The sequence below is a fragment of the Vulpes lagopus genome, chromosome 3, assembly GCF_018345385.1.
Source record: "Vulpes lagopus strain Blue_001 chromosome 3, ASM1834538v1, whole genome shotgun sequence".
In the NCBI taxonomy this organism is placed as follows: domain Eukaryota; kingdom Metazoa; phylum Chordata; class Mammalia; order Carnivora; family Canidae; genus Vulpes; species Vulpes lagopus.
The window spans coordinates 99967533-99985071 of NC_054826.1; the positions used below are offsets into that span (position 1 = coordinate 99967533).

The 17539-nt window shown below is 53.6% G+C and overlaps 1 protein-coding gene across 3 annotated transcripts in view; it reads right to left on the reverse strand.

Annotated features, from left to right (window-relative positions):
• LOC121487758 (Grid2 interacting protein) overlaps positions 1 to 17245 on the reverse strand; it is a 33962-nt gene extending 16717 nt beyond the window's left edge. Inside the window, exons 1-3 of one of the 3 annotated variants that reach the window (XM_041749743.1) lie at positions 16832 to 17245; positions 8431 to 8585; positions 104 to 352 (exon numbers count right to left, since the gene is read on the reverse strand). In XM_041749743.1, coding sequence (XP_041605677.1) covers positions 104 to 352; positions 8431 to 8585; positions 16832 to 17245 — 818 coding nt within the window. Of the gene's footprint in view, positions 1 to 103; positions 353 to 2940; positions 3047 to 7436; positions 7451 to 8430; positions 8586 to 16831 lie in introns of those variants that run through there. The other 2 variants (XM_041749745.1, XM_041749744.1) reach the window with 2 other exon arrangements.
• Between the last annotated feature and the right edge of the window lie 294 nt (positions 17246 to 17539).

Here is a 17539-nt window from a genome sequence, read left to right on the forward strand (position 1 = left end):
CACCCCCAGGTGTCCACGCCGGACCCCAGCCCTCTGCCCAGATGTGCATCCCAGCCCGCCCACTAGGAGGCATCCGCGGCCCGTGCCCGCGCGCCCCGGGTACCTGCGCGCGCCCCCCGGGCCCGCGCGGCCGCCCAGCAGCGAGGCAGCCTTGCGCGGGGGCGGCTCATCCGGGCGGCGCGGGGCGGCGCTGGCGCGAGTGGACACCAGGAGGCGCTCCGGCCGCTCCTCGCTGCGGCTCCGGCGCAGCCGCTGCGCTCCCTGCGTCCGCCGAGCGCGGCACAGCTTGCCAAGCAGACCCTGCGACACCACCTCGTCGAAGCGTGCTCGGTGCTTCTTGGGGATGAAGATCCTGCCGGCGAGGACCGCTGAGTCGGGGCGCGCCCCGGACCGCGCCCGATCGTGCCAAACCGCGGCCTAAAGTCTCCTGTCTTGGGCGCCGGCCTAGGCTCTCCCCCCGCCCCTCCCGAGGGGTAACAGGGGAACCAGCAGCCGGCGCCTCATTCTCCCCCGCGGTGCTGGCACTTGCGCCCCAACCGGCGGGGGCGGGGGGGGGCACACAAGGACCACGGTGCCCGGCTACCCACCTCGGAAAAGTCACAATCGGGCCGCCCCCATTACTCAGGGCCCCCAAATCCCATCCATGGACCTTTTCCTCTTCCTGTCTCTGCCTTCCCACTTCTAGCCTTTCTCCGAATTTCATGCCCTTGCACCTGCTAGGCCAAACCCCAGCAGGGATCCCCCACCACCCATCTTCTTACCTGATTTCCGGCAAGTCTGCTGGAGGAAATTGAAACCACAGCCCGACCACGGTCAGACTTCCTCCAGACACTCATCACATTCCCAGCCGTCCTGCTTGCTTCTCTGCCCAACCCTTTCTATAGCTGCCTCTTCAGAAATTGCCAGAACCGCCACATCCAGCCCTACCTCTTACACTCTTGCCCTGGCTGCAGCCCTGCCCAGGGTCCTCTCTCTGCTTCCTAGCTACACTGGGCTCAACCTTCAACGCCCAGCGCTGGCCCTCTGTGAGTTTGATCTTACATGCTTCAGTAAGACTCTGTTGTCTGTGCCAGCCAGGCACTTGGGTTCAGAGCTGAAGGCTCTGTGGTTCCTCCTCTCAGAGAGAGCACCTGGATGTGATGGGAGGCAGTGGGGAGGCTTGGATGGACCCTGTGCGGAGCGTACACCCTGGGATGATTCCCTGGTACCTGTGAGTGTCCTCTGCAAGGCTGGAAGCTCCCTGAGGGCTAGATCTGTAGCTGGGCTGAGAGCCATAGTGACCAGTCAGAGTTTGGCACGGGGAGGGGACTCAGTGACTCAGGAAACAAGGGGGGAGTCCGCCAGCAGCATAAGCGTACCTCTCCAAGTAATGGCAGCAGTTAACATCCTAGTGGACTCTCTGACAGAGGATCAGGGGGCTCAGAGGAGATCTGTTAACTTGCCAGGGCTACACAGCTGGCCCTGGGCACAGCTTGGACAGAAGGCCAGCCTCCGAGCCTCAGCACTGTGGCAGGACTCTGCTGAGGGTCTCTGAAGTTCTGGTTGCTAGTGAGGCCTCCCTGACTGCATCCCAACTTTCCCTTCCATGCTCTTTGTACCAGGAGCCAGTGCCAAGGGCATGGTGGGGAGGAGGAAGGAAGATGGGAACAATGGCTCTGCAGCCAACTGAAATACAACTCCTCTGAGGTTGTCTGGAGTCCTCCACTCAGTTCTCCTGACTTCTATGGGTAGGATTTTAATAAGACCAGGCAGGCAGTATAAGCTGCCTGCTAGGGGGGGAAGGGATGTGGATCCTCCAGGAGGCGGGGGCATCAAGGCTGCCCCCCAGTGACCTCTGTTCTGGGTCTGAATGTTCTAGGAGGCCAAAATGAAAGAACTACTCAACACCTCCAGGAGCATTCTGGCCTGATGCTCATCCTCACCCATTCACAGTGATTCCCAAAAATCTAGAGCCTAGGCTTCATTCCCCAGATGGTTACTCAAGGTCCCTGGAACCTGACACCTCAGTCTGCCTGGCCTGCACATTCCCCACACCCTCCCAGATCTACCATGTGCCTCATGCCCAAAGATGGATGACAAGCTGGAGATTGTCCACTTCATGCTTTGGGCTCTAGCCTCAGGCTCCAGAAGGCCCTAGGTCCAACCTGGGCGGGGGCCAGATGACCATCCCAGCTCTACTCTCCAGCAGCAATTCAAAAAGGCCTTGACCCTCACCTCCCCCCACCCCGGTGGTAACCATGGTGAGTCACCAAGTGCACAGGTGGGAGATGATTGGTAGCCTTTTCCCTGCTTTGAGTCCTTGGGATTAAGCCAAAGCGCAAGGCTGCCTCATGAGCCAGATGCCCTTCCTGGCTTGTGTTGGCCCTCCATGCAGCTCAGTCTGGGCTAGCCCTGGGTCTGCTCTGAATCCACTCCCCCACCCCACCCCAGGACAGCCAGGCACAATGGGGCCTCATGGACCACTGTGGCACATCACTGCTCCTCTGACCCTGACAGTACGGCTGCCCCAGGAAGCCCAGGTCCCTGCTAAGCCAACAGGCTTCTTGGAGACCACAGGGCTCTTCCCTGGCCACACAATGGTGTCAGCCAGCTCCGTTCCCTCTGCCTGGGGGGTCAGGTGCAAATCCGTGTCCAGAGTCTTCCTAGAGGCTGCGCTAGGGTCCTCTCTCTCTCCACCACATCCCCAGTTCCCCAGACCTGCCCAATTGCAGGAAGGAAAGAGGGCTTTCCGGTCCCAACCCTCGGTGCCCTCCGACCCCCATCCCGACCCCCAGGGGCGCGTGGAGGTTCCAGGCATCCAACGCGGGGAGCTCGCCCCCTTGCGCCGGGTGAGTGTCCACCTCAGTACCCCAGCCCCACCCCTTCTCAGGCCGCCTGAAGCGGGTCCGCCGCGCCTAGGGCGCACAGTTCCCGGGGGCGCGGGGCGCAGGGGGGAACTACCGAAAGTGCCGAGAGAAGCCCTGGTCCTTCCCCATCTGGAGCCGGCGACGGCGGCGTGGCAGGTGCCGGCAGGTATGGGTGGCCAAGCCCGCGAGCAGAGCGAGGGCGCCGCGACTCCGCGAGCCTGTGCCGGGCGAGCGCACTCGGCCCCTCCCGAGCCGGCCGGGCCCGCGGCCCCGCGCCCGCCCCCTACGGGTGGCCCCGCCCCGCCCTGCCCCGCCCCCACGGGGGACCCTCCGGCTAGCTCCGGGGGAGCTGGGGGGCGGTTCAGCGCTGCCAACGCCGCTTCCTCTCGGCCGCCTCCAGGTGTCTCGCCTCCAACCTCTCAGGCCGCCGCGCCCAGGTCCCCGGCACCGTGGCAAATCCCTGGCACCTGGCTGCGGCGAGACTGAACCCCACAGTTCGGAAGAAGCCCCAACTTTCTTTGTAGAGCCTGCGAAGGCTTTCCGGAGGGTGTGGCCTTTGCGCTAGGGAGCTGGTCCGCGAGGGGAAGCCCTCCTCACCTACCCAGGGCAAAGCGCCAATCAAGATGCGGCTAGAGAGGGAGGCCTTGAATACTATCGCTGAACTCTGAGAACACTGAGGATCCCGGGGAGGGTCTCTGGATTTAAGGAGAGGAGGAGGGACCCCAGGGGTTTGGTGCACTCGGGGAGTGGGTGAGGCTGAGAGGGGAACAGGGAAGGGTGTGGGGTGGGACAAGTGGCTAGCTTCTAAGAAACACAGAGGAAAGGGAATGTATGAGATCTGGTGAGTGAGTGAGAATGAGGAAGGACAGTCAGGCTGGGGTGTAGGGGAGGACAGAGGGTCTCCTCCTGGGAGAGAGGATGGGAGGACCAGCTAAGGGTAAAAGAGGGTGATAACAAGAAAGGGAATCTGGCCCTTTGGCTCTGGGCCTGCTGCTGGTGGAAGTCAGAGCAGGCCCTCACCGCAGGGAAGCTACTGCATTGTCATTTCTCGGTGGTCCTGTCCCGCTTGCTGGTGGAAGGGCACATAGATACCTGGGAACCAGCCCAGGACATCCTGAGGAGGGGCTCCTTGGGGGACATTAACACAAGGCTCTCTCCTCACCAGGCACTGGCCACTACCCAGACAGACTGGAGCTGCAGAGGCAGAAAACCCTAGGACTCTCCCTGTGTCTCAGTCGCTGGAAGGAAGGAACATCTTACATGGTTCTGCCTACAGGTTCCTGCAGCGGGTCACAGAGAGGCCCATACAGGCCTGATGGTCTGACTGGTACTGGGTTCGAACCACGTTGCCCGACATCCTCAGCCCCCACGTTCCTGGCCCCAGTGAGGCCACCACCTTCCTGTGACCAATCAGGGCTGCTTTAATCCCCAGCAGCATTAGGAAGTCAGAGCCAGCACTCATGCCGCATCCTTCCAGGCCTTGTCCTCAGCCCTGCCAGGGAGAGAGATCCCTGAAAACCTCTACAGTGAGTACAGCTCCCTGACATCTGCAGGGCCACAGCCAGCGTATCATGATAGAGACATTTCCGGAAGTTTGGTTCTGAGTGCAATGGCCCAGCATCCAGAACCAGGCCAGCCCAAAGGTTATGACAGCTGTCCACCACACTGGGGGCAGAGGAGGCATGAGCATGGAACGAATCCTCATGCTCAAATTCAGACAGAGGCAGAAGTGCACATCTCCATGGGGTCCAGTGTTCTTGTATCCCTGTCCCTGTCTGTCCACACTGTATGCTGTCCCTCTGTCCCATTGCACAGTGAAGCCATCAGAAAGGGACAGCAGCTGGTGCATCTGGCCAGATAGCCCAAGACAGCATGGGGGAGGCGGAGGTCAAGCAACAGCTAGCCTTGGCTGAAGTACCTGCCCCAGCGAGAGGGTGCTACTAAAGGCAGATGAAAAAAAAAAAAAAAAAAGGCAGATGACTCTGGGGCAGTAGTTCTCAATTGGTGATTTTGCCCTCCAGGGGACATCTGGCACTATCTGGAGATAGTTTTAGTTGTCACAAAAAACAATTGGGTTGGGGAGTGTGCTACTGGCATCTAATGGGTGGAGGTCAGTGATGCTGCTAAACATCCTACAACAGACAAGCCAGCCCCCAACATATCAGGCCCCAAATGTCACAAGTGCCATGGTTGAGAAACCTGCTCGATGGAGAAAGACACCTTCCTTAGGGGAAGCCCACACTAGCTGAGCACATACTATGTATGTCCTTTGTACTTCTACACAGTTTCATAGAATTCTCCCAATCTCTTTGCATTATGGTGTGTCTGACATTTGTCATTAAAGCGGAAGAGGATGAAGGGGGTACACGTGTTCCCTCACACCCTACCCCCAGATTCTCAACTAATCTCTTTTCTGCTTGCAGTTGGCAGTGTTCGTTTATGTGATTTCCTACCAAGATCCCTGCTGGGAACACGTAAGGATTACCAACCCCGTTTTACAAGCAGACCATAGAGGTCAATTAACCTGCTCAAGGTTGCACAGCCAGTGAGCAGACTTGGGGGGGTCCAAGCTAGGTCTGTCAGGATTCCAGATCCTAACTTCTTCCAGCACTCCCTGCCCCTCCCTCTCCTTCCAGATTTCCTGAAATACAGCCGACCACAAAGCTGCTCCCTCTTAACCACGTCACACCTCCCAAGCTGCCTGGCCTGTCCTAATTAGAAAGTCATTTTATCACTTCATCAAACTGGGATCCCTTTGGGGATAGACCCAAATTAGACTCTGAGCTGCAGGATGAACTGCCGTCATGAAGGAAGATGAGACCCTCTGCTTACATTACCACCACTGACCCAAATTTTACAGCCGCACCGTCCAAGAGAACTTCCTTCAATGATGGACATGTTCTAAATGTGCACTGTCCTGCACAGTGACTGCTAGTCATATGGGGCTATTGAGCGCTGGAAATGTGGCTAATGAGACTGAGAAACTGACTTTTAAATTTTATTTAATATCCACTGAATTTAATTTTAAAAAGCCACATGTGGCTACTGTGCTTCCTGGTCTCACTGCTCCTTCTCCTTTCTCCCCAAGCATTCTTTTTTTTTTTTTTTTCTTAAAGGCAATTGATAATGCTCTTATTTATTCATTCTTAGAGACCAAGAGAGAGGCAGATGGAGAAGCAGGCTCCACTCAGGGAGCCTGACGTGGGACTGGATCCTGGGACCCCAGGATCACGCCCCGGGCCCAGGGTGGCGCTAAACCGCTGGGCCACTGGGGCTGCCCTCCCCAAGCCTTCTGATTTGGCCACGGAGACCACCTCTCAGAGGTGACTTGGGTGGGTTCCAGCCTCTGCCAAGCTCACAGACACACACATGCTCACACGTGCACACACATGCACACACACACAGCTTCACCTATTTGCACTCAATCTCTCATTTAAATCTTATCTCTCCTCAGTGGGGCATCCTAAGGCCACCACTGTAGCTCTTTGTGGCCACCCATCCTAGGCAAGGTGGTTCACACCGCGGTACTGTTGAGTATGCAGTGTTGGGTACTAAGTGGCACCACCCTTGCCTTGGTAAGGTCCACTTCTGTAGCTAGATGCCTGGCCCTGATTAACTCTTCTTGGGGACTGTCTTTCTGCCCCCATAGGACATACTGCCAGACTCTGAGGGTCACTGAGTTGAGCACTGGCACCTGTTGCCTCTTCCAGGGAGCCTGCCCTGATTAACCCCCACCCCGCCCCCCGCTGAGTTAGCCCTGGGCTGCTGGCACTCAGCCCTCAGAATCACAGATAACTGTATCTGTGACTCCTCCATGCCCCCTCAGAACTCTCCCATAGAAAGTTCTGCATGAGGATCCCTACTGCTATCCTGGAACCCAGCATGTGGCCCACCACAGCCTGGGGGTGGGGTGGGGAGGTAGAGGGTAAAGAGTTGGGGGTTGGGGTGGCTGAAACCACACTACCAAGGTACCCCGCTCCCTGCAGAGCCCAGCTGGGCGCCGCCCCTTCCTCCAGCATCCTCCCCAATTTTCATGTTGCTCTTGACACGCGCTGACAATAGAGGCTGCTGTTTCATCCTCCCCACCAGCGCCTCGGGGATGCTGGGGGGACCCGGCATCCCCAGGTGTCCAGGTTTCCGGCTTTCCAGGCTCTAAATCGAGTGCACCCAAGGGGGTGCCTCCCCAACCTGGGCTCTTCTTGACCCACTGCCAGTCGCTTGGGGATGAACTGCAGACGGGAAAGCAGGCGTGGGGAGACAGGCTGTCCCAGGAGGCAGAGGCGACACAGATGGAAGCCAGGGCAGCTCTGAAGGGAGATGAGGGGGGAACCGCGGGGGCCTCCAGCGGAGTCCAGAGGCCAGCTGCTAGCAGCCTTGTGACACGCGTGCCAACTTCCCAGGGGACAGCCAGCCACCCGCGCCCCTGGCCCAGCCCTAGTGGAGTTGGGCGGGGTAGGGGGCTTCCCGTTCATCACCTCCCCAGGGAGCCCTCGGCGCCAGCGCATCATCTCCACTGCCAATTAGGCTGTAGAAATAACTTTTTTTTTTCCTCTTTGGATTTTCCTAGCAAGGGGCAAGCCCCTAACTCACCCCAGGCAGCTCATGGTGGCCTCTTTCGGTGGCCTTCTGTGCTCCGCTGCAGAGCTGAGCTGCTGCGCCCAGGCTTTGTTAGGGGGGCGGGGGGTTGACCAGCCCCATCCCTGACATTGGCCAGGCCCAGAGGGAGGGGCAGGCTGCGGGGTGAATGGCAGCAAGGGGAGGGGGCGGGCTGTGCCCAGGAAGTGGGGGGAGCAGTGGCAGGCCCTGGAGGCAGGGTGAGGAGAGAAACCACCCCCCTCCCCCCCACAGGATCCCGGCAGCGAAGGCATCACTAAGGCCCAGAGGGGGCCTGATCAAAGCTGTGCTGTACAGGTCAGTGATGCCCTGGCAGGAAAGTTGCGAGTGTGTGTGTGTGTGTGTGGGGGGGGGGGTTCGGAAAATTCCAGGGCCACTCCAGGTATAAAACCACCATGAATTTTTTTTCCTAAAGGATAAACGTACAGGGCTCTAAAGCTAAGCAGAAGAACAGAAAGTGCATAGCTGATGGTTTCACGGTCCTGTGACAGCTGCTCATTTGCTGTGTGACTTTTGGGCCAGCCTCTTAATCTCTCTGAGCCTCAGTTTGCTTCCAAGAAATGGGGATAACAATCATGCTGGGATGATTCATCCAGAGAGTGTTCCTCTAGGCCCTGATGAGGTCCTGGGCACAGGGCTTGGCATCATCAAAGGGCTGAGGGTACCAATTGTTTGTAGCATGGGGATGTCCTTTCTGCAGGAGGTTGGTCCTCTCTGCAGCCTGTGCCAGCCCAACATGTAGCAGCCAATCCATTCTCACTCACAGCAATGCCCTCATACCCAGCAGAGCCAACAGCCACCCTGACCAGGGTCAGCGTTCAGGGTCACTGGCCCACCCTGGGAGTGGGTCGGTGTTGGGCCCAGTTCAGTAGCAGGACGTGCAGCAGCAGTGCCTGGGGTGCTGGTGGGAGAGTGGGTACCTCTGAGCTAGGCACACCCTGCCTGCCTATTCCTCCCCCAAATGAGGTACCTGAGGTTGTCCAGGAGTGGTGCATGGGCCTCAAGGGGCAGCTCCAGGGTGAGCGCCCGCACCAGGTCATCTACCTGCTGCTCAGCTGCGAATTGCTTCAGTGCAGCAAATACCCGTTTCTTGGCAGTTGGCTGGTCCCCCAAGATTTCATCCACCTGTGAGGAAGGGTCTGGTGAATGACCACATGGACCAGAACGGAACCCTGCTCACCTCCTTCCCTTCCTCCCTCAGTTTACCTCCACAGGACAGCTGCCAAGGGAGCCCTGCCTGAGCACTGTTGCAAGCTTTTTACCTAAATGTCGTCATTTCCAGCCTCAGGGCAGCCATACAAGATAGCAGGGCTAGTATCTTTATTTACATCCAAGCAAACCGAGGCTGGTCTAGGTGGAATGACTTGCCCAAGGCCATGGGGTCAGGACTCCTACTAAGAGAAAGGCCTTCTACTAAGCATTATAAGGATCAAAGGAATCAATACAAGAGCTTTAAAATGCACCAGGCACTCAATAATTGCTAGTTACTATTATTATAACACTATACTCCTTTCCACCACACTGTTCACTGAGAGATCCCACAGAGAATATTCTGGTGTTACAAAGAAGCCCTGGAGTGTGTGCCTCTCCCTGAATTTGGATTCCCTTAGTGCCCCCTCTGGACTTCTGTTTTTTTTCTGCTTTGTGTACAAACCAGCTGATACAAATCAAGGTACATCTATTCAGAGGAGTCCATGCAGCTATTGGAAAGGGGCATGCAAATAGGCACCATGTTTCTGGAGGGCAGCTTTGGTAAGTGTATCCAGAGCCTAAAAATGCACCCATCATCTTACTCAATGATCTAGAAATGGATCCTAGGTATGTCCTGAGAAACAAGATGGTGCACGACGATATATGAGTGAAAAGGTTCACCTCTGCATTGTTCATAAAACAGATATATTGGAAGCAATATAGATATCTGATAATATGGAATGGATAATTTTAGCTCATCCATTTGAGGGATATTTATAGTCCCGGCTATTTGGCTAAGAAAAGAGGAAACCCCAGACTATGTGGGAGGCAGGACCCTGGCAGTTATGTGGTCGTCTGGGGACAGTTGTAGGCTCTGGTCCAGGGTTTTGGCTCTTGAAAATATGATGCAGAGAGATGGGGACAGCAGAGCTTGCTGAGGGTGGTGGCCAAGCCCCACAGCGCACCCTGAGCATACTTCCCTAGTGGGGTAATTTAGGACAGCTGGGCTCCAGGTTGCCCATCCCATCCTGGTTCTAAGGCTGGATATCCAGCTGGGATTCTGCAAACTGTTCCTCCCACAAATCAAATCCCTTTCCTGCCTAAGTTAGCAGAGTCAACTTCTGTTGTTTGAGAGCCAAGTCCACTTGATATTCTGTAGTACTAGATATTGTTGATTCTGGGTTAACCTTTTTTTTTCCCCCATATTTTAACGTCCCTGAAATCAGGATGTATCTTATGACTAGTAGCCATTCCTGGGCATGTATATGGATGTAGTCGTGGGTGTTCATATTGTTACTTACACTTTATGTGCATTGCTGGTACTAAATATGTTCAAATAAGTCTAAAGTCCTTTTGCAATAACTACTAAATCAAGTGAAAAGTAAGGTGATAAGGAAGCATGTGTCATGGGTTTATTGCCAGAGGTATTTCTCTTTTTGTGGTAAAAAAAAAAACGGGGTGTCTTGCAATTAACATGCTTTCAATTTGATGCAATGTGTACTTTTTGGCCAGAAAGAATGATGCTGGGGATTTTTATTTAAAACCATAAAGTGCACCTAGGTGGCTCAGTGGATAGTGTCCGACTCTTGATTTCAGCTCAGGTCATGATCTCAGGGTCCTGGGATAAAACCCCATGCTGGGCTCCATGCTCAGTGAGGAGTCTGCTTGAGGATTCTCTCCCTCTGAGCCTCCCCTGCTCTCTCTCTAATAAATAAATCTTTAAAAAAATAGAACTATGAAATGCAGAGTGATGGCTAAGGGTGTGGAGATTCTTTTGGGAGTGACCAGAGTATTCTAAAGCTGGTCATGGTGATGGTTGCACAAATCTATGAATATACCCAAAACCACTGGATTGTACATTTTAAATGAGTAGATTGTATGATATGTGAATCTATCTCAATAAGGCTGTTATAAAATATGCAGAAAAATGCGATGAACAGGCAAGTGAGAAGAGCAGTTTACAAATGGAATACACAGGGTTGTCTGAGCCACTGGGTGGGTCAGTGGTTGAGCATCTGCCTTCAGCTCAGGTTGTGATCCCAGGGTCCTGGGACTGACCATGCTTCTCTCTCTGCCTATGTCTCTGCCTCTGTGTCTCTCATGAATAAATAAATAATATCTTTTAAAAAAAACAAATGGAATACACAGTGTTATATTTTTAGATATATATGATTACACATATATCTATGAATTAGAAATATGCACTAAGTTTTATAGTGATTTGGATTTTCTAAAATAAGTCAATGGTTTCCATTTTTTCTATAGCAAGCTTGTATGATTTATACAGTCAAGAAAAGGGAAACATGTTATTATTGTTCCTTTTCTTTTCCTTTATTTTTTACTGTGATAAAAATGCACATAACATACAATTTACCATTGTAACCATTTTAACATGTACAATTCAGTGGCGTTAAGTACATCCACTGTGTGGTGTAACTATCACCATTATCCAGTTCCGGAACATATTCATACCCCCCAAATAGAAACTCTGTACTCATGAAATACTTGCTCCTCATTCCCCTCGTCCCCAGCCTCTGGCAACCACTAATTGGTTTTCTCTCTCCGTGGATTTGCTTATACTGGATACTCCTTGTGAATGGGATCATACGGTGTGTGACTTTTGTGTCTGAAATTGTTACTTTTTGTTTTTGCAACAATTAAACGTTGTCTGTCCATACTCCATGAGAGCCCTCCCGTGATAGTCAGGAGGTCTGGGGGTGTCTGAACACTGACGCCCTCAGCTGACCCTGAAGCAGAGATGGGAGGCTGGGCGTGGAGTGAATGTGTGGGTTTGCTGTGTCTCACTTTCAGGGGAGAGTAGATGCAACCTTAGCCAGAGCTAGGGCTGTTTGATACCACCTCTATCACCTTCCATTCACCCCCAACGTCCGTAGACAGCATCCTTCCCCACCACCCTCTGCTGTCAGAGGATGAAGAGCTCCCCATCTCCCTGGCCAAGGTCAACCCTCCAATCCAGACACCCACGGCCCCACCTGACCCCACCTTCTTTTCCTCCATCTACTTGTCACTCGGCTCTCAGCTCGAAAGTCACCTCCTCACAGAGCTTTCCTGACCACCCTGGCCAAGCAGCCCCCCTACCTTTCTCTCTCATCTCCCTGTTCTTTTCTTCCTTCCACAATCATGATCCCCAGATAGCTTGTTTATAGATTTGTGCACTTCCTCGCTGGCTTTTTCCCACAGGGACAACAGGTTCCCTGCTTGTCCTCATCACAGCCATCTCCCTGGTCTCAGCGCATCACAGATCCACAACCAATGATGGCGAAACACGTGGATTTCAGTGTCTCTACTGCCTTCTTCCCTTCAGCTTGTATAAATATTCAAGTCTCTCCTTTAAATACATGAGTACATGAAGTCCCCTTACCCTGCAACCCAAGCAACCTCTTAATTCTTCTGGCCCAGAGCTGTCGACACTTCTTGCTTCGATACAACTACCCTGATCTACTGCAGTGCGCCCCCTACTTGCAGCACTCCGTGGCAATTCTCTGGGCAAGGACCCCAAAGGGTGACTTCTGGAGCTCGATCTTCAGCCCAATGCTTGCTCCAGAGCTTCAGAATGGCATGCCCAACTCCTTCCTAGATAGTCGCACCAGGAGATTAAGGCAGGCTTTCCAGAGGTGGTGATGCCATAAAACGGGACTTCAAGGGCATCATGCCAGAGTCCTAGCACGTGCACCCCACAAAGTCTGTGTTACTGTTTGTCTCCTCCTATGATGGCCTGAGACCCAGACCTAACGTCTTGTTCCTGCTTAGCATCAAGCACAGGGCTTGGCACATAGTAGGCACTCAGTGAACGTTTATGGAACTGAACCGAAGAGCCACAAATGGCCAGCTGTTCTCTCACTGCATTTCCTGTGACTCCCCTGGCGACCTCAGTTTCCCTGGCAGTGAGTAGGGCAGGCTGCAGCACCAGCACCCCCCCCACACACACACATCCACTGTGCCAAGGAAGGTTAGGGTTTTGCAATCAAAGTCAGCTGCAGCCTCAATTCAAAGGAGAACATGGCTAGCTGGAAAGACGTTTTATGTAAGAAAGAGGAAAAAATAGTTCCCCCCCCTGGGGCCTGTGCCACAGTGCGGCTTTGGTGTCAGCCATTACCCAGATGCTCTCAACCTACATCTAAGCATGAGGCACCATCACGGGATGCTAATGGATTTTCTATTAAATATCAGAATCTTCAAGGAGGAAAAACTGGGGCAGAGAGAGCACTGGCGACAACCCGGGAGCTAATTGTCAGAAAGTCCTTGATTGTCCCCAGGCAGTCTCTTCTGGGGATTTGCTCTCAGTTTTTGCAGGTGCTTGGTGAGCTCAAACCAGAACCCACCACTCCCACTCCCCCTTGGTAGAACACACATCATGGCTGGCCTGGGCAGCCAGTCAGATTCCTCCCTCCCTCTGGCAGTCGCCACCCTGGCCCTGCTTTGTGGCCAGGTCTGCATGTCCACCCTGCCCTTCTGGGGGCTCTGAGCATGCCCTCTTACAACTTTGCAGGGGTTGGATGGAGTCTGGGACACGCCTTTGGTTCTGTAGCAGGTCATCTGGAATTATAGCAGACATTACTAGTGACTGCAGTCTGAATGGTGGTGTCCCCCCCGCCCCGGCCCCCATTCATAGGCTGCAAACCTAATGTCCAATGTGATGGTATCAGGAGGTGGGACCTTTGGGAAGGGATGAGATCATGAGGGTGGTTCCTTGCAAATGGGATCAGTGTCCTTATGAAAGACACTCCAGAGACCTCCCAGCTCCTTCCCTCCCGTGAAGACACGAGAGGTCTGCAACCCAGAAGAGAGCCCTCATTCTGCCATGTTGGCACTCTGATCATGGACTTCTGGCCTCCAGAGCTGTAGGAAATAAATTCCTGCAGTTTCTTTCTTTCTTTCTTTCTTTCTTTCTTTCTTTTTTCTTTCTTTCTTTCTTTCTTTCTAAATATTTTTTTTCTTTATTTATTTATGATAGTCACAGAGAGAGAGAGAGAGAGAGGCAGAGACACAGGCAGAGGGAGAAGCAGGCTCCATGCACCGGGAGTCCGACATGGGATTCCACCCCGGGTCTCCAGGATCACACCCTGGGCCAAAGGCAGGCACCAAACCACTGCACCACTGCACCACCCAGGGATCCCCAATTCCTGCAGTTTCTAAGCCATCCAGGCTGATATTCTGTTACAGCATCCAGAAGGGATTAAGCCACTAGTGCTCACCAATATTGCTAGCTCCCCTCCCCTCTCTGAGCGCACAGAAGACTGCATTTCCCGGCACCCTTTGGAAGCAGTGGCGTGACTAATTGTGGCCAATGAGCACGGGCTGCGGGTGCAGTGCTTTGCTCCCTCTCTGAAGTCCTTAAGAGCCAATGCACACATTTCCACCCTCTCTTCCTCTTCTACAGAAACTCCCAAAGCTGCAGGTTCAGATGGGGGCGTCTGGCATGTTGAGGCCTTGTGTCAGCCATCCTGGAGAGTTGCCTGGACTTTTAGAGGACTTTGTGTGGATGGAGAATAAACCTGTGGGGTGTGCAAAGGCCCCAAGATGTTTGCTGTTTGCTATAACAGCAGAGCCTATTCTGGGGATAGAAAGAAACTGCATCTTCTGAGGAGTTGTACCCTGGTGACCTAGGGAGGCGAGAGCTGAATCTTGCATGTATGTGTGAGTGACTGCATACACTTGGCTACAGAGACTGGCCTGCTCAGGATCATGGGCTAAAAGGCTCAAGTTGGGGTCCTGCCCAGACACAGGGTCATGCCAGGGTACATGGTGGGGATGAGGCTCCTGAGGGGATTCAGTTTAGAAGGAAGGAGGACTGGACCATGCTTGGGCACTGAAGAAGGCCAGGTGGATGGAGATCTGGTACCTGGGCAGTGGGCTGGTAGTCATTTCTCTAATAGCAGGGTTCTAGTCCTCTGCCCACCAAAACCTCATGGCCAAGCTCTGCCAAAAGGAGGAATGAACAGTGCCCTTTCCATGGAGGAAAAGTGAGGGTGCCTTTGAACTTAAGTGTCCTAATCACCAAACTGAGTTTCCAGGATGTTGGGCTGGGCATCCACATCTGAAGGCTCTGAAGGACAAGTTAGGAGGGTGGAAGGTCTCAGGTAGTTGCTATACTGACACCTTCCAGTAGGTCCCAGTAGATATGATGATACTACTCAGCCTCTTTCTCCCTGACTGTGTCCCAACCAGGTTGCCTGGATTTGCCTGGATTTTTCCAGAAAAGATCCAGGTTTCTGCAAATCAGGGATTACTTGGGATTCAGGTCTAAAGTCCAGCTCCATCCTCAGAAGTCCTTTTCTAGCTCTGGGTCTCTACCTCTCTTGGTGGCTGCTCCTTGCTTCCTGTAGATGACTTAGACCTTGGGCTCCTCTTGTGGCTAAGGATGTTAGTCATTCTAGGATCTGATGCTCAGTCCTCAGGGAAGTCCTAACTTTCCACCAGCCACCCCTTAGGGCTTGCTCGTGCCAAAGTCTGATGCCTTTGGAAGATCAGGGGACTTGAATCAGGGCCTCTTGTTGCCAACTAGCCAGCCAGACTACTGTGTAAGGCAGAGCCAGATCCCAGTTTTGTGAGGGCTTAAAACAAGTGTGGCTCTTTAAAAACAAAAACAAAAACAAAAACAAACTATGTGCTATTGTCTGAATGTTCGTGTTCCTTCCAAATTCATATCTTAAAACCCTAAGCCCCAAAGATGATGGCATTAGGAGGTGGGGCGTCTGGGAGGTGCTTACGTCACGAGGGTAGAGCCCTTATGAATGGGATTAGTGCCCTTACAAAAGAGACCCCAGAGAGCTTCCTTGCCCTCTCCACCATGTTAGAAGGCACACACAGTGAGAAGGCACCAGCTAGGAACCAGAAAGTGGCTCTCACCAGACACCAAATCCGCTGGTGCTAAGATCCTGGACTTCTGGCTTCCAGAAATGTGAGAAATGAATTGAAATAAATTCCTGTTGTTTATAAGCCTCCTGGTCTCTGGGATTTTGTTACAGACTAAGACACTATGTTAGTCAGACAGACAATAGAAGGAATGATCCACTGCCACACGATGTGGATGAAAGTCACAGCAAAATGTTGAGCACAAGAGGCTCAGCACCAAAGAGTTATGTGCTGTACATCCATTTTTTAAAAAAGATTTTATTTATTTATTCATGAGAGACACACAGAGAGAGAAGCAGAGACATAGGCAGAGGGAGAAGCAGGCTCCATGCAGGGAGCCTGATGTGGGACTCGATCCCCAGGACTCCAGCATCATGCCCTGAGCCGGAAGACTGACACTTAACCGCTGAGCCACCCAGGTGTCCCCTGTATATCCACTAATATGAAGTTCACAAAAGGGAGATACCTGAGTGGTTCAGGCAGTTAAGCATCTGCCTTCAGCTCAGGTCATGATCCCGAGGTTCTGGGATTGAGCCCTGAGTAGGGCTCCCTGCTCAGCTGGACACCTACTTCTTCTCCCTTTCCCTCTGCTGTTCCCCCAGCTTGCTCTCTCTCTCTCTCTCTTTCCATCAAATAAATAAATACAATCTTTTTTAAAAAGTTCACAAACAGGCAAAAGTCATCTCTAATGATGCAAGCCCAAATAGCAGCAACCTCTTGATGGAACCAATAGAGAAAGGGGAACATAGGAAATTTCTGGGGGTAAAGGAATCATTTCATTTTCTATCATTACCTATATTCTGTCGATCTGCATTTTGAGCAGGGTGGTGATTACAAGGGTGTGTGCACATGTAAAATCTAGTGAGCTGTACACTTAATGTACTTTACACCTGTGTATCTCAGTAAAAAAGAAAAGCAACCCCTATAAAACAACCAAACAGAATTACAAAATTAGGTAAAGAGCCTTGAAGCTCGCGTGTCTTTATATTTCTGGCAAATGTGTCCCTAGAAGACTCCTCGGCGGGATCCCTGGGTGGCGCAGCGGTTTGGCGCCTGCCTTTGGCCCAGGGCGCGATCCTGGAGACCCGGGATCGAATCCCACGTCGGGCTCCCGGTGCATGGAGCCTGCTTCTCCCTCTGCCTGTGTCTCTGCCTCTCTCTCTCTCTCTCTGTGACTATCATAAATAAATAATAAAAAAAAATTAAAAAAAAAAAAAAAGACTCCTCGGCTCCAGGTTGTGGGAGCCATACCAGGCCCCAGAAGGGTACCCGGCCAACCACACCCCACCCCACGCGCGTCCTACCTTGCGGCTGAACTCCTGGGCCTTGCGTCTGCGCTCCCGGTGCACAGCATCCGGGCGCTTGCGGCGGGCCAGGCGCAGCAGCTCGCGGCCCAGGGAGAGGCCTGGGCCGCAGCGCGCGGGCCACGGGGCTGCGGTCGGGGATGCGCAGCGGGATCCCGCGCCTGGGTCGCCGTCGGGACTGGGGAGCACCCCGAGGCTGGGCGGCACGCGCGGGCAGCGCCGGGCCAGGCGCACGAGGCGCTCCTGGCTCAGGCCACCCACAGCCAGCCCCTCCACCTCCAGGATCTGGTCTCCGGGCCGCAGACCCCCAGCGTGTGCGCTGCTCCCTTCTGTCACCTCCAGGACGAAGCAGGGGCCCGAGCCACCCAGGCGGAAGCCGAAGTCTTCGGGCCAGCCCTGGTTGGTGGCGGGCATGGCAGCGCTGGCGGGGCAGCTGAAGAGGGAAAGAGAGGGCACAGGGGATTCATCGAGGCCCTGGTCTGCTGCGCTGCAGGCTGCTTAAAGACCCAGGAGATGCGCCAGTCTGGGCCTTTACTTCTCTCTGCCTCCAGGTGGAGGATTAGTGCTTAAGTTAAGACACTATTGTGTCTCAACTCCTAGATTCAGCAGTGCCTCAAGTTCACCAACTTCCATGTAAAATAAGGACTTCCCAGTGCCATGCGCTCACAAATGCCTACTGACTTTGGCAGGTATTTGCCCTTTGAATTG